Genomic DNA, 16591 nt, shown 5'->3' on the forward strand with positions numbered 1-16591 from the left:
CCGTGGTGTTGTAACTTTACATAGTCCCAGGGTACATACAGGCAGAGTTGGGAATATTACATCTATTATCATCCCACAAAATGTAAGATCCTGTGAGGACGCGTGGTGGCGCTGCAGGATAAGAAGGTACAAACCAGAACCGCAGCTGCAGCTCCATTAACCGGCAAAAAGCAGCAGAACCTGGAAGTCCACGGGAAGCTTGGATGCCAAAGGGAGGACGGCTGGGTCCTCTGGAGAGGACTACTCACTGGCATATTTCTGAGGTATCTGTAGAATAACCACAGCCTCAGATACTGGGGACTTTACAGTCCCACAGAACCGTCCTCCCAGGAAGCTGAATCCAGCAAGAACAATGGAGGCCAGCGGGAAGCTCATTTGCAGACAAAGGCAAGTCCTTTTTTCCTTTCTCCTTTTGGGCTTATCTCTGGCGGGCGCGGCGGAACCTAGAAGCTATTCTGTGGTGGAGGAAACTGAGGGCAGCTCCTTTGTCACCAATTTAGCAAAGGACCTGGGTCTGGAGCAGAGGGAATTCTCCAGGCGGGGGGTTAGGGTTGTTTCCAGAGGGAACAAGCTACATTTGCAGCTCAATCAGGAGACCGGGGATTTGTTGCTAAATGAGAAATTGGACCGTGAGGATCTGTGCGGTCACACAGAGCCCTGTGTGCTACGATTCCAAGTGTTGCTAGAGAGTCCCTTCGAGTTTTTTCAAGCTGAGCTGCAAGTAATAGACATAAACGACCACTCTCCAGTATTTCTGGACAAACAAATGTTGGTGAAAGTATCAGAGAGCAGTCCTCCTGGGACTGCGTTTCCTCTGAAGAATGCTGAAGACTTAGATGTAGGCCAAAACAATATTGAGAACTATATAATCAGCCCCAACTCCTATTTTCGGGTCCTCACCCGCAAACGCAGTGATGGCAGGAAATACCCAGAGCTGGTGCTGGACAAAGCGCTGGACCGAGAGGAAGAAGCTGAGCTCAGGTTAACACTCACAGCACTGGATGGTGGCTCTCCGCCCAGATCTGGCACTGCTCAGGTCTACATTGAAGTTGTCGATGTCAACGATAATGCCCCTGAATTTGAGCAGCCTTTCTATAGGGCGCAGATCTCTGAGGACAGTCCAATAAGCTTCCTGGTTGTGAAGGTCTCTGCCACGGATGTAGACACAGGAGTCAACGGAGAGATTTCCTATTCACTTTTCCAAGCTTCAGATGAGATAAGCAAAACTTTTACGGTCGATTTCTTGACAGGAGAAATTCGACTAAAGAAACAACTTGATTTCGAAAAATTTCAGTCCTATGAAGTCAATATCGAGGCGAGAGATGCTGGAGGCTTTTCTGGAAAATGCACCGTTCTGATTCAAGTGATAGATGTGAACGACCATGCCCCAGAAGTTACCATGTCTGCATTTACCAGCCCAATACCTGAGAATGCGCCTGAAACTGTGGTTGCACTTTTCAGTGTTTCAGACCTTGATTCAGGAGAAAATGGGAAAATAAGTTGCTCCATTCAGGAGGATCTACCCTTCCTCCTGAAATCTTCTGTGGGGAACTTTTACACCCTACTAACGGAGACACCACTAGACAGAGAAAGCAGAGCCGAGTACAACGTCACTATCACCGTCACTGACTTAGGGACACCCGGGCTGACAACACATCTCAATATGACCGTGCTGGTGTCGGACGTCAATGACAACGCCCCCGCCTTCACCCAAGCCTCCTACACCCTGTTCGTCCGCGAGAACAACAGCCCCGCCCTGCACATCGGCAGCGTCAGCGCCACAGACAGAGACTCAGGCACCAACGCCCAGGTCACCTACTCGCTGCTGCCGCCCCAGAACCCGCACCTGCCCCTCGCCTCCCTGGTCTCCATCAACACAGACAACGGCCACCTGTTCGCCCTCAGGTCCCTGGACTACGAGGCCCTGCAGGCGTTCGAGTTCCGGGTGGGCGCTTCAGACCGCGGCTCCCCGGCGCTGAGCAGCGAGGCGCTGGTGCGCGTGCTGGTGCTGGACGCCAACGACAACTCGCCCTTCGTGCTGTACCCGCTGCAGAATAGCTCCGCGCCCTGCACCGAGCTGGTGCCCCGGGCGGCCGAGCCGGGCTACCTGGTGACCAAGGTGGTGGCGGTGGACGGCGACTCGGGCCAGAACGCCTGGCTGTCGTACCAGCTGCTCAAGGCCACGGAGCCCGGGCTGTTCGGTGTGTGGGCGCACAATGGGGAGGTGCGCACCGCCAGGCTGTTGAGCGAGCGCGACGCAGCCAAGCAGAGGCTGGTGGTGCTGGTCAAGGACAATGGCGAGCCTCCGTGCTCGGCCACCGCCACGCTGCACGTGCTCCTGGTGGACGGCTTCTCCCAGCCCTACCTGCCGCTTCCGGAGGCTGCCCCAGCCCAGGGCCAGGCCGACTCTCTCACCGTCTACCTGGTGGTGGCGTTGGCCTCGGTGTCTTCGCTCTTCCTCTTCTCGGTGCTCCTGTTCGTGGCGGTGCGGCTGTGCAGGAGGAGCAGGGCGGCCTCGGTGGGTCGCTGCTCAGTGCCTGAGGGCCCCTTTCCAGGGCATCTGGTGGACGTGAGGGGCACCGGGAGCCTGTCTCAGAACTATCAGTACGAGGTGTGCCTGGCAGGAGGCTCAGGGACGAATGAGTTCCAGTTCCTGAAACCAGTATTACCTAATATTCAGGGCCATTCTTTTGGGCCAGAAATGGAACAAAACTCTAACTTTAGGAATGGCTTTGGTTTCAGCCTTCAGTTAAAGTAATTGATTTCATATTATATATTTTAATTTTTATGATCAATTCAAAGGAATGGTTTTCTGTCAACTTAGCATAAATTTTAAATTACACTACATTTGCCCATAGTATTTGTCTTGTTTTCACTGTTTTAAAAAATGATATCTCATCTTCTCTTCATTAGTATATCCAGTGGACTCTAATCATAATTCTTTAACAGTGCAATTTTTGTTAAAATGTACATAGTAAAATGCACAGATCTGAAGTGAAGAAATTAATGTAACTGATCTTTTTAAGCCTTTATTTTTTGATTTCTAATCTAGGTAAAATTTAGTTAAAAGTGGTGTAGAGAATGTTTTACATTTATTGCCTTTTAAATGTTTCCCCATATCCTAAGGGAGTTGACATATTATCCCCTTTTTTAAATATGAGAAAACTGAGGCTTAGAAAGGTAACTTGGCTGTGAGCTGTGGCTCACACCTGTAATCATAACACTTTGAGAGGCTGAGGCAAGCTGAACCCTTTGAGCTCAGTACTTCGAGACCAGCCTGGGCAATGGGGCAAAACACTGACACTAACAAAAATACAAAAATTAGCCAGGTGTGATTGCGAACCTGTAGTCCCAGCTACTCAGGAGGCTGAGGTAAGAGGATCCCCTGAGCCCAGGAGACAGAGACTACAGTGAGCCAAGATTGTGCCATTGCACTCCAGGCTGGGTGACAGAGTGAGACCTCATTCCCCCCCACAAAAAACGATTAACTTTCTTATAATTCTGAAATAATAAAGGTAAAAATTTAAAATATAATCTAAGTCTAGCCAATATGCTATATGGTCAGGCATTAACTGATAGCATTGTTTTTCTAACTAAGGAAGTGAAATTTATGTTATTCCTACTCCTACTCCATGAACTAAACTCTCATGTGAAAATATAAGTTTTAGTTTATCGTTTGTTTATACTACTCTGCACAAATATACCCATGTTCTTATCAAAGCTCTAAGTATGCTGGGACAGATACTACAAATGAACTTTATGATGAGCGAATTAACCTGATTTATAGTCCTGTACTTTCTCTACATGCCACATCCATTATTAAAGAAATGAGTCTAAGTAGGAAGTAGAGTTAACCTATAGTTTCATTTCTTGAATTTCTTATTCTCTTTCTTCAGTCTTTTTCAGTTAACCTACACACACACACACACACACACACACGTTTATAAGTGGGATGGGAGAACGGGTACGGTGATAATTAAAAGAGGTAAGGTTTCTCTTGAGATGAAAATGTTCTAAAATTGTGATGGTGGATGCACACCTCTGAATATATTAAAAGCCATAAAAAAGGGTGGGGGGAATCCAAAAGTGTAGCAGACCCAACCTTGAGATTTGCTTGTTTGGGAATGAATTTTCCAATAACTGGAAAGTTGTAAAAACTCACACTTCTCAGGGTTAGGTGTCAGAAAGAAAAGGAAGCAATTTATTCTTTAATAAAGCAATTGTTAAATACTCTTTAGAACTACCACTGATTGCAATTTTGCAGTGTCTACTCATAGTGTCTATATAGGTACCATGAAAAAGATGTACTTGTGAAACTGTTCTCATGTTACTTCAGAAAAATTTTGCTTCTAAGTGTGTATTCTATCTCTGATTAAATGTTCATTGAATTTATTTAATCATTAATCTCAACAGCATTAAACAGTCAATAACATAAACGACAGTCTTCTCTTTGTACTCCTCCCTGTACAACATCACAGAGCTCCATCTGTATACACGAAAGTCACATGAAAATAGAACTCAGTGTTTTGTATTACATAGTCTATTCAGTACATTTAGAATTATTTTGCCTCCAATATTCAACCACAGTAAAAGACTCAGTGAGAACGCGTGGTGGCGCTGCAGGTTAAGCTGACGGAAAATACAACTGCCTACGCAGCTCCAGGATCCAGCAAACCGTTTCCCAAAGCCTGGAAGCAAAAGAATAGCTGAGCCAGAGCGAACGCGATTGTGAAACCTCTTTAAGACACCATTGGGCTGCTTGGTTCTGACATTCTGGACTGCAAAAACGTGCTACTAGGATCCTGGGGATACATGACGCTTCCGTGAACCAACTTTTCAAGAAAAAGCAATGGAGATTGGATGGATGCACAATCGGAGACAAAGGCAAGTCCTTGTTTTCTTTGTTTTGCTGAGCTTGTCTGGGGCGGGCGCCGAGTTGGGGTCCTATTCCGTAGTGGAAGAAACGGAGAGAGGCTCTTTTGTGGCAAATCTAGGAAAAGACCTGGGGTTGGGGTTGACAGAGATGTCCACCCGCAAGGCCAGGATCATTTCCCAGGGGAACAAACAGCATTTGCAGCTCAAGGCTCAAACTGGGGATTTGCTCATAAATGAGAAGCTAGATCGAGAGGAGCTATGCGGTCCCACTGAGCCTTGCATACTACATTTCCAAGTGTTAATGGAAAACCCTTTAGAAATATTTCAGGCTGAACTGAGGGTGATAGATATAAATGACCATTCTCCCATGTTCACTGAAAAGGAAATGCTTCTAAAAATACCGGAAAACAGTCCTCTAGGAACTGAGTTCCCACTGTCTCATGCTTTGGACTTGGACGTAGGAAGCAATAATGTTCAAAACTATAAAATCAGCCCAAGCTCTCATTTCCGGGTTCTAATCCATGAATTCAGAGATGGCAGGAAATATCCTGAGCTAATGTTGGATAAAGAGCTGGATCGGGAGGAGGAGCCTCAACTAAGATTAACCCTGACAGCGCTGGATGGTGGCTCTCCACCGCGATCTGGAACTGCTCAGGTCCGTATTGAAGTGGTGGACATCAATGATAACGCTCCTGAGTTTGAGCAGCCCATCTACAAAGTGCAGATTCCAGAGAACAGCCCCCTTGGCTCCCTGGTTGCCACCGTCTCCGCCAGGGATTTAGACGGCGGAGCCAATGGAAAAATATCATACACACTCTTTCAGCCTTCGGAGGATATTAGTAAAACTTTGGAGGTAAATCCTATGACAGGGGAAGTTCGACTGAGAAAACAAGTAGATTTCGAAATGGTTACGTCTTATGAAGTGCGCATCAAAGCCACAGATGGGGGAGGTCTTTCAGGAAAGTGCACTCTTCTCCTGCAGGTGGTGGACGTGAATGACAATCCCCCACAGTTGACCATGTCTGCACTCACCAGCCCCATCCCAGAGAACTCGCCTGAGATAGTAGTTGCTGTTTTCAGCGTTTCAGATCCTGACTCCGGAAACAATGGGAAGACGATTTCCTCCATCCAGGAAGACCTTCCCTTTCTTCTAAAACCTTCAGTCAAGAACTTTTACACCTTGGTAACGGAGAGAGCACTCGACAGAGAAGCAAGAGCTGAATATAATATCACCCTCACCGTCACAGATATGGGGACTCCAAGGCTGAAAACGGAGCACAACATAACAGTGCAGATATCAGATGTCAACGATAACGCCCCCGCTTTCACCCAAACCTCCTACACCCTGTTCGTCCGCGAGAACAACAGCCCCGCCCTGCACATCGGCAGTGTCAGCGCCACAGACACAGACTCGGGCACCAACGCCCAGGTCACCTACTCGCTGCTGCCGCCCCAGGACCCGCACCTGCCCCTCGCCTCCCTGGTCTCCATCAACGCAGACAACGGCCACCTGTTCGCCCTCAGGTCCCTGGACTACGAGGCCCTGCAGGCTTTCGAGTTCCGCGTGGGCGCCACAGACCGCGGCTCCCCGGCTTTGAGCAGCGAGGCGGTGGTGCGCGTGCTGGTGCTGGACGCCAACGACAACTCGCCCTTCGTGCTGTACCCGCTGCAGAACGGCTCCGCGCCCTGCACCGAGCTGGTGCCCCGGGCGGCCGAGCCGGGCTATCTGGTGACCAAGGTGGTGGCGGTGGACGGCGACTCGGGCCAGAACGCCTGGCTGTCGTACCAGCTGCTCAAGGCCACGGAGCCCGGGCTATTCGGCGTGTGGGCGCACAATGGCGAGGTGCGCACCGCCAGGCTGTTGAGCGAGCGCGACGCGGCCAAGCACAGGCTGGTGGTGCTGGTCAAGGACAATGGCGAGCCTCCGCGCTCGGCCACCGCCACGCTGCACGTGCTCCTGGTGGACGGCTTCTCCCAGCCCTTCCTGCCGCTCCCAGAGGCCGCCCCAGCCCAGGCCCAGACAGACTTTCTCACCGTCTACCTGGTGGTGGCGTTGGCCTCGGTGTCGTCGCTCTTCCTCTTTTCGGTGCTCCTGTTCGTGGCGGTGCGGCTGTGCAGGAGGAGCAGGGCGGCCTCGGTGGGTCGCTGCTCGGTGCCTGAGGGCCCCTTTCCAGGATATCTGGTGGATGTGAGCACCGGGACCCTGTCCCAGAGCTCCCAGTATGAGGTGTGTCTGGCAGGAGATTCCGGGACGAGTGAGTTCAAGTTTCTGAAGCCCATATTTCCCAATATTCAGGGCCAATGCCCTGAGCCAGAAATGGAAGAAAACTCCAACTTTAGAAATGATTTTGGTTTCAGCATTCAACTGAAATAATCAGTTTTCATATTGTATATTTTAATGTTTATGATAAATTTAGAGTATGGTGTTTCTGTTAACCTCCTATAAATTATAAATTATACTAAGCTTTCCTGTGAGACTTCTCATGTTGTCACTGTTTCAAACACGGTATCTCATCTTTTCTTAATTAGTATGCCAATTTGAATAGTTTTAAAGCTTGCCAATCAAAACACTGATGAGGTCAATAGTTGTACAAATACTAGTTCTGGAATATCTTAGGATTGTATAAGCGGGAAAAACAATGAGAAATTGCTTCTACATAATCAGTTATAGTTCCCTGTTGATTTGCTTCTTAGTTCTTAATCCATTAGGTGTATACACAGCAGTAATGCACTAAGGTTACAGTGAAGTCTAATCAGGAAGGAAAGAGAGCTAGTACAGTAAGAATGTCTGGCTCCTGCTTTATTCTGCCTCATAGTACTTATCTTCTTTGATGCTGTTTGATGAACATTTCTCTTAAAATGTTGTATAATTTTCTTCCTTTAATTAATATATCAGTATTTGTTTTAATATAATTATTTTAAATTGCTTTCCACTTTTGTGGTGTCAAATAGGAAGAAACCTTCCCCGTATTTATTTAGTGAGATGAAGTACCACGGTAATGAAATTAGTTTTTCCCCTTGGAGAAGTATTGACCCTCTGTGATGGAATTTGCAGTGGCCACCCATATCCATTTATCTTTTCCTTTTTAGTAACAGATCTCAGATTTCATTTAGGGCATTAGTTTGCTTAGTCAAAACAATACACTTTCCCAGCCTTCTTGTTTGGGAAACCGAACATATGACTGGGTTGTAGTCCAAGATATGTGTACAAGTGTTATACTGACTTCCAAGAAGACCGTTTAAAGGGAGATGATTCATCTAGGAAGGGGGCCCCCTTTTTCCTTCTGTAAGTGCTCCTTGTTGCCTGGAATCTGTATGTCATGGCTAGTACAACAGCCATGTTTGACCCTAATGATTGAAACATTAAGGACTGTGACAGATAGTATAAAATACACTTAAAAGATATGAGTCCCGTGACCATGGAGTCATCATGTCATCTCTGCAGTACCTACTTCTGAACTTTTTTTACTTAGAAACTATAATTTTTACTTAAAATACTATATATACAGTAAAATGCACAGATCTTAAACATACAGTTCAATCTGATTTTTTAAGCTTTTATTTGTTGATTTCTAATTTAGTTAAAATTTAGTTCAAAGTGGTATACAGGGTGCTTTACATTTACTATCTCTTAAATGTTCTCCCAAACTGTAATAGGATTGGTATGTTATCTCCTTTTTTACATATGAAAACACTGAGGCTTACCAATGTTAAGTAACTTGCTCATAATTCTCAAGCAATAAAAGGAAAAATATTAAATACAATATAAGTCTACCTAAATCTAACGCCCTAGTTTTTAATCAATATATTATATTGGCATTAATTGGTAGCATTGTTTTCCTAACTAAGAAAGTGAAATGTATCTATTATTTCTACTTCTATTCCATGATCTAAACTCCCATGTAAAAATGCAACTTTTAGTTTATAGTTCGTATTTGTCTCTACACCAATGTCCACACTGATGTAGACCACTAAACCCAAAGCCCTTATAGAAGCACTGACCAAAGTAAGTTGGATCAGACATCATAAGTGATCTTCATTTTGAGTGAATCAGTCTGATTATATTCCCATACCTTGTCATCTTGTCAATATGTCACATTCATTGTTGCAGAAATTAGTCTGAATAGTCTGAAAGCCTGAATAGGGAGTAGAGTTACTCTATGGTTGCATTGAATTTATTGTGCTCTTTCTTCATTCTTTTTCTCCTAACCCAAATATATATTTGTGATATATATAATATATATTATATACATATAAACACATGTTTCTTTTGAAGCATTTAAAACTAGTTGTTATTCTAGTTTTAATTATAAATGAAATAACTAATTTCTGAACAATATAGGCAATGTTGTGAAGGAATTCCTATCAATAACTAAGAGATTTGGGGAATTTAGTATAAAAAAATCTGAGGGGCTCCAGTTGTTTTCTGTTAAAATTAACCATATGCCTTTGACAACTCTTCCTAAAAATTACACTGAAAATATATGTGTATGGGTCATAAATGACTTTTTTTCTGAAAAAAAGACTAATTAGAGCTGAATCAGACATTCTCCAGCATTGCTATGATAATGCTATTCTCATAGAAATCATAAATTTTTGTTGACTTAGCTGCTGAGTGCATGAGAATCCATATTTAAGTATTCCTCTTGCTGCTGTAAAAAATTGCCACAAACTTTATTACTTAAAACAATAAAAATGTATTGTCTTACAATTCTGTAGATCAGAAGTCTAATATGGGTTTTATTAAGCTAAAATCAAGGTATCAGCAGAGGTGTATTCCATTCCTGTGGCTCTAGAGGAGAATGCATTTCTTTGTCTTCTCTCTTCTAGACACTGCCCACGTTACTTGGCTTGTGGTCCCCTTTGTCAATAATCAAAGCCATCAATATTGCATCTTCTCTGACCATTCTTCAATAGTCATAGCTCCCTCTGACCATAGCCAGGAAGTATTCTGTCATATTCAGATAATACAGACAACCTCCCCTTCGAAAAGTTCTTTTTTCTTCTTGTTTTAGAGATGGGATCTCACTCTGTCACCCAGGCTGGGGTGCAGTGGTTCAATCACAGCTCACTGCAGCCTCAACATGTTAATCATATCTGCAAAGTATCTTTTGCCATGTAAGGTAACCTATTTGCAGATTTGGGAAATTAGGGGATAGACATCTTTGGTTGGCCATTATTCTGTCTACCACACATTGGCTGTTTGGCCACAGCACCACCTGTGGCCAAAGGCACATAAAGGTCTTCATACCAGCAGTTTGGGCCTCATCAATTAGATGATTTAACCCAAGGCAAGGAAATTAACAAACTTCCAAAAGTTATTAACAAAAAACACTAAATTGAGAAAGATATCCTGAATCTTTACTCTAATTCAAATTATGAAAACAGAAAACCCAAACAAAAGAATCCAAATCTAATAAGGGACTTTTATCTAGAATATATAAAGAACTCTTGCAATTCAATTATAAAAAGACAAATAACCCAATTAAAAATGGGCTAAAATCTAACTAGAGATTTCTTCAAGGTAGATATACAAGTGGCCAACAGACACCTGAAAAGGTACTCAACATCATTAGTTACATGGGAAAGACAAATCAAAATTACAAGATACCACTTCTCACCCACTAGAATGACTATAATCAAAAAGTCAGATAACAAGTATTGGGAGAAAGAGAAACTGAAATCCTAATATGCTGCGGGTGGGAATATAAGATGGTGTAGCCACTTCATAAAACAGTTTTGGCAGTTCCTCAAATAAACATAGGATTATCACATGACCCAGAAATTCCACTCTTAAGAAATGAAAACAAGGCTGGGGTGCGGTGACTCCTGCCTGTAATCCCAGCACTTTGGGAGGCTGAGGCGTGCAGATCACCTGAGGTCAGGAGTTTGAGACCAGCCTGGCCGACATGGCGAAACCCCGTCTCTACTAAAAATACAAAAAATATTAGCTGAGCATAGTAGCAGGCACCTGTAATCCCAGCTACTTGGGAGGCTGAGGCACAAGAATCGCTAGAACCTGGGAGGCAGAGGTTGCAGTGAGCTGAGATCATGCCACTGCACTGCAGCCTGGGTGACAGAGCTAGACTCCATCTCAAAAAAAGAAAAAAAAATGAAAACATTCACCCACATAGACATTTGTACATGAATGTCCATAGCAGCATTATTCATAATAGCCAAAAAGGTGAAAACAACCCAAATGTCTATGATCAGATGAACTGATAATCAAAACGTGATATTCTATACAACGGAATATTATTTGGCCAAAAATAGAAATTAAATATTGATACATGCTACAACTTGGATGAACCTCAAAAGAATTATGCTAAGAGAAAGAAGCCAGCCAAAAAAGTCCACATGTTATATTATTCCACAATATGAAGATCCAGAATAGGAAACTCTATGGAGACAAAGAATAGATTAATGGGTGCTCAAGGCTGAGCACAGGAACGATGAGGGAATTGATGGGGGGTAAGGAGTAATAGTTAAAGGATACAGAGTTATTCTGAGGTGATTAAAATGTTCTAAATTGTGATGATGGATGCACAGCTCTGAATATATCATAAGCCACGAATCATATGTTTTATTGATTTATTTATTTTTGAGACAGAGTCTCGCTTTGTCACCTAAGCAGGAGTGCATTGGTGTGATCTCGGCTCACTGCAACCTCCATCTCCTCGGTTCAAGCAATTCTCCTGCCTCAGCCTCCCAAGATAATTTTTGTATTTTTAGTAGAGATGGGGCTTCACTATGTTGGCCAGGCTGGCCTTGAACTCCCGACTTCGTGATCTGCCTTCCTCAGCCTCCAAAAATGCTGGGGTTACACGTATAAGCCACTGCACCTGGCCTAAATCATATATTTCAAATGGGTAGATTGTATTTTTTAAAATTTTCGTGGGTACATAGTAGGTACATATATTTAAGGGTGGATTTTATTGTATGTATTTAGTTATATCTCAGTATATCTGCTTTTTAAGTAGAATAAAAGAGAAATTATTCTTGTCATGATAAAAACAATTCAAAATTGTGGTAGGCCCAACCTTGACATCTGCTTATTTGGGAAGTAATTTTCCAATAATTTGAAAGTTGTAAAAACTCACAGTTCTCAGACCTAGGTGATAAAGAAGAAGTAAATTACTCTCTAATAAAGCATTGGTTAACGATCCTCTCTAGAACTACTACTGATTGCAATGTTGCAGTTTCTATCTATAGTGCCTGTAATACGTAGAATGACAAATACGTGGTTTTGAAATTGTTCCCATGTCACTTCAGAAATATTTTGCTCATGATATTTTGGGCTGGATGATTCAAAAAGGAAAGAAACATTATTCTCCTAAGTGTATATTTCTTCTCAACTTAAATATTAATTTCAATTAAAATATTTTATTTAATCATTAACAACCCAACAGCATTAAACACTCGATAACATGTGACTGTTTGCTCCTTGTACTCCTCCCTGTACAACATTACAGAGCTCCATCTGTACACACAAAAGTCACATGAAAATAGGACTCAGTGTTCCATACTGCATAGCTTATTCAGTACATTTAAAGTAATTTTGCTGCCAATATTCAACCAAAAAATATGACTCAGTGAGAACGCGTGGTGGCGCTGCAGGTTAAGCTGACGGAAAATAGAACCGCCTACGCAGCTCCAGGATCCAGCAAACCGTTTCCCAAAGCCTGGAAGCAAAAGAATAGCTGAGCCAGAGCGAACGCGATTGTGAAACCTCTTTAAGACACCATTGGGCTGCTTGGTTCTGACATTCTGGACTGCAAAAACGTGCTACTAGGATCCTGGGGATACATGACGCTTCCGTGAACCAACTTTTCAAGAAAAAGCAATGGAGATTGGATGGATGCACAATCGGAGACAAAGGCAAGTCCTTGTTTTCTTTGTTTTGCTGAGCTTGTCTGGGGCGGGCGCCGAGTTGGGGTCCTATTCCGTAGTGGAAGAAACGGAGAGAGGCTCTTTTGTGGCAAATCTAGGAAAAGACCTGGGGTTGGGGTTGACAGAGATGTCCACCCGCAAGGCCAGGATCATTTCCCAGGGGAACAAACAGCATTTGCAGCTCAAGGCTCAAACTGGGGATTTGCTCATAAATGAGAAGCTAGATCGAGAGGAGCTATGCGGTCCCACTGAGCCTTGCATACTACATTTCCAAGTGTTAATGGAAAACCCTTTAGAAATATTTCAGGCTGAACTGAGGGTGATAGATATAAATGACCATTCTCCCATGTTCACTGAAAAGGAAATGCTTCTAAAAATACCGGAAAACAGTCCTCTAGGAACTGAGTTCCCACTGTCTCATGCTTTGGACTTGGACGTAGGAAGCAATAATGTTCAAAACTATAAAATCAGCCCAAATTCCCATTTTGCTGTTCTAACCAGAGAACGCAATGATGGCAGGAAATACCCTGAGCTAATGTTGGATAAAGAGCTGGATCGGGAGGAGGAGCCTCAACTAAGATTAACCCTGACAGCGCTGGATGGTGGCTCTCCACCGCGATCTGGAACTGCTCAGGTCCGCATTGAAGTGGTGGACATCAATGATAACGCTCCTGAGTTTGAGCAGCCCATCTACAAAGTGCAGATTCCAGAGAACAGCCCTCTTGGCTCCCTGGTTGCCACCGTCTCCGCCAGGGATTTAGACAGCGGAGCCAATGGAAAAATATCATACACACTCTTTCAGCCTTCAGAGGATATTAGTAAAACTTTGGAGGTAAATCCTATGACAGGGGAAATTCGACTGAGAGAACAAGTAGATTTCGAAACGGTTACGTCTTATGAAGTGGACATCAAAGCCACAGATGGGGGAGGTCTTTCAGGAAAGTGCACTCTTCTCCTGCAGGTGGTGGACGTGAATGACAATCCCCCACAGTTGGCCATGTCTGCACTCACCAGCCCCATCCCAGAGAACTCGCCTGAGATAGTAGTTGCTGTTTTCAGCGTTTCAGATCCTGACTCCGGAAACAATGGGAAGACGATTTCCTCCATCCAGGAAGACCTTCCCTTTCTTCTAAAACCTTCAGTCAAGAACTTTTACACCTTGGTAACGGAGAGAGCACTCGACAGAGAAGCAAGAGCTGAATATAATATCACCCTCACCGTCACAGATATGGGGACTCCAAGGCTGAAAACGGAGCACAACATAACAGTGCAGATATCAGATGTCAACGATAACGCCCCCGCTTTCACCCAAACTTCCTACACCCTGTTCGTCCGCGAGAACAACAGCCCCGCCCTGCACATCGGCAGCGTCAGCGCCACAGACAGAGACTCGGGCACCAACGCCCAGGTCACCTACTCGCTGCTGCCGCCCCAGGACCCGCACCTGCCCCTCGCCTCCCTGGTCTCCATCAACGCAGACAACGGCCACCTGTTCGCCCTCAGGTCCCTGGACTACGAGGCCCTGCAGGCTTTCGAGTTCCGCGTGGGCGCCACAGACCGCGGGTCCCCGGCTTTGAGCAGCGAGGCGGTGGTGCACGTGCTGGTGCTGGACGCCAACGACAACTCGCCCTTCGTGCTGTACCCGCTGCAGAACGGCTCCGCGCCCTGCACCGAGCTGGTGCCCCGGGCGGCCGAGCCGGGCTATCTGGTGACCAAGGTGGTGGCGGTGGACGGCGACTCGGGCCAGAACGCCTGGCTGTCGTACCAGCTGCTCAAGGCCACGGAGCCCGGGCTGTTCGGTGTGTGGGCGCACAATGGCGAGGTGCGCACCGCCAGGCTGCTGAGCGAGCGCGACGCGGCCAAGCACAGGCTGGTGGTGCTGGTGAAGGACAATGGCGAGCCTCCGCGCTCGGCCACCGCCACGCTGCACGTGCTCCTGGTGGACGGCTTCTCCCAGCCCTTCCTGCCGCTCCCAGAGGCGGCCCCCGGCCAGACCCAGGCCAACTCGCTCACTGTCTACCTGGTGGTGGCGTTGGCCTCGGTGTCGTCGCTCTTCCTCTTTTCGGTGCTCCTGTTCGTGGCGGTGCAGCTGTGCAGGAGGAGCAAGGCGGCCTCGGTGGGCCGCTGCTCGGTGCCTGAGGGCCCCTTTCCAGGGCGTCTGGTGGACGTGAGCGGCACCGGGACCCTGTCCCAGAGCTACCAATACGAGGTGTGTCTGACAGGAGGCTCAGAAACAAGTGAGTTCAAGTTCCTGAAGCCGATTATCCCCAACTTCTCTCCTTAGGGCACTAGGAAAGAAATAGATTAAAATTCCACCCTTCACGATAGCTTTGGATTTAATTATTGATAGGAACCCATTTGATAAATTCCTTAACTTCTTATGATTGTCTTGTTGATTAAATTGTTCATGCTCACCACCACCAATAAGGTATTTTTCTCTGATTGTTAGTTCAAATTATATTGTTAATTCCAGTTTCCCTTTTCCTCATATTTACCCCGAAGAGGTGTCGCCTATAGAATCCCAATTAACAAAATAGACTTTATCTTCAAAGTTGATGTCATTTAAAATTTTTCCGTCTTTATATTTTATTTACTTCCTATTCATTTTTTGCTCCATTTTTCATGTTACTTCTCAGTTTCCTAGAACTTCAAATATTAAAATAACCTGTTGCATGTATTAGGCATATTTCCTATGTTACATTTCTTTTGTCTATTTTCCTTTCAAAATTGGTATTTTTGTTGGGCTCAATTTTCATTATAATACTTTTCTTAAAGTTTCTTTCTTTCTTTTCTTTTCTTTTCTTTTCTTTTCTTTTTTCCTTTTTGAGACAGAGTCTTACTCTTGTCACCCAGTCTGGAGTGCAGTGGCACAATCTTGGCTCACTGCAACCTCTGCCTCCTGGGCTCAACGGATCCTTCCACCTCAGCCTCCCAAGTAGCTTGGACTATAGGTGCATGCCACCATGCCTGGCTAATCTTTTGCAGCGATGGGATTTTGCCAAGTTGCCCAGGCTGATCTTGAACTCCTGGGCTCAAGCCATCCTCCCTCCTCAGCCTCCCAAAATTCTGGGATTACAGGCATAAGCCAATGTGCCCATCCAAAGTTTTATTTATTTATTTTTTTGAGATGGAGTCTCGTAAAGTTACCTTAAAAAAAAAAAGTTCTATTTTCCCTGTATTGGTATCTCCTTAAATAAAATAAAATATTCCTATTGTAAGTGATATGAGAAATCTTTAACCAGCCTTATCTAAAAATAAAAAGAGAAGCCATTGTAAGACATTCAGTATGTGTAAATGTGTTTGTGTTTGTAGACAAAAGGCAAAGGTATTATGTAAAAATATTTAATAATTTATTCTTTCTATTACTGAATTTAAAAATCAGAGGTCCCTGTTATATTTTTAATAGCTAACAACTCAATCTCATTAAGTTGGAAAAAAAACTTATCAAGGAGACATTTACATGGTTTGGCTTTTATATTCATCATAGTATACATTGGCGGTATCTAGCCCTTTCTCTGTAAAATATCCCTATGTTTAATCTGTATTTCTTGCTTATTACGTGTAAAGTTGAGCTTCTTTCTAGATATTAGGCCTTTGAATAAAATTCTATGTGAGTCAGATTTAATAATTTGTTTTCACTTTCAATAGTGTTAGGATAGGTGTTAGTTTGATCTGTTCTTTACCTCCGCTTATTTGGTTCAGAGAAATTAGGGCCTACTAGATTTCCACTAAAAGGGACTTGAAAATAAAGGTCAGTCCCTTCTTTAATTCTGCAAGTTACTTTAAAGCTAATCTAAGAAAAAAAAAACAAATTGCAAAGTATGAG

General features: G+C 44.4%; 3 protein-coding genes across 3 annotated transcripts; all 3 read left to right on the top strand.

Moving 5' to 3' along the window:
* The first annotated feature begins 165 nt into the window (after positions 1-165).
* On the top strand, positions 166-2758 carry PCDHB8 (protocadherin beta 8). Its single transcript, NM_001024132.3, is given in 1 exon segment — positions 166-2758. A coding segment is annotated over 1 exon segment (2406 nt). The 5' UTR covers positions 166-352.
* A 1275-nt stretch (positions 2759-4033) lies between these two features.
* LOC112209240 (protocadherin beta-16-like) lies at positions 4034-9593 on the top strand. Its single transcript, XM_024356756.3, has one exon. The coding sequence runs from the start codon at positions 4850-4852 to the stop codon at positions 7247-7249; it is 2400 nt and encodes a 799-aa protein (XP_024212524.1). The 5' UTR covers positions 4034-4849; the 3' UTR covers positions 7250-9593.
* A 2899-nt stretch (positions 9594-12492) lies between these two features.
* On the top strand, positions 12493-16390 carry PCDHB16 (protocadherin beta 16). The gene is given in 1 exon segment (NM_001013010.3): positions 12493-16390. A coding segment is annotated over 1 exon segment (2331 nt). The 5' UTR covers positions 12493-12718; the 3' UTR covers positions 15050-16390.
* The last annotated feature ends 201 nt before the right edge of the window (positions 16391-16591 follow it).

Source organism: Pan troglodytes, chromosome 4, assembly GCF_028858775.2.
Source record: "Pan troglodytes isolate AG18354 chromosome 4, NHGRI_mPanTro3-v2.0_pri, whole genome shotgun sequence".
Classification (NCBI taxonomy): Eukaryota; Metazoa; Chordata; class Mammalia; order Primates; family Hominidae; genus Pan; species Pan troglodytes.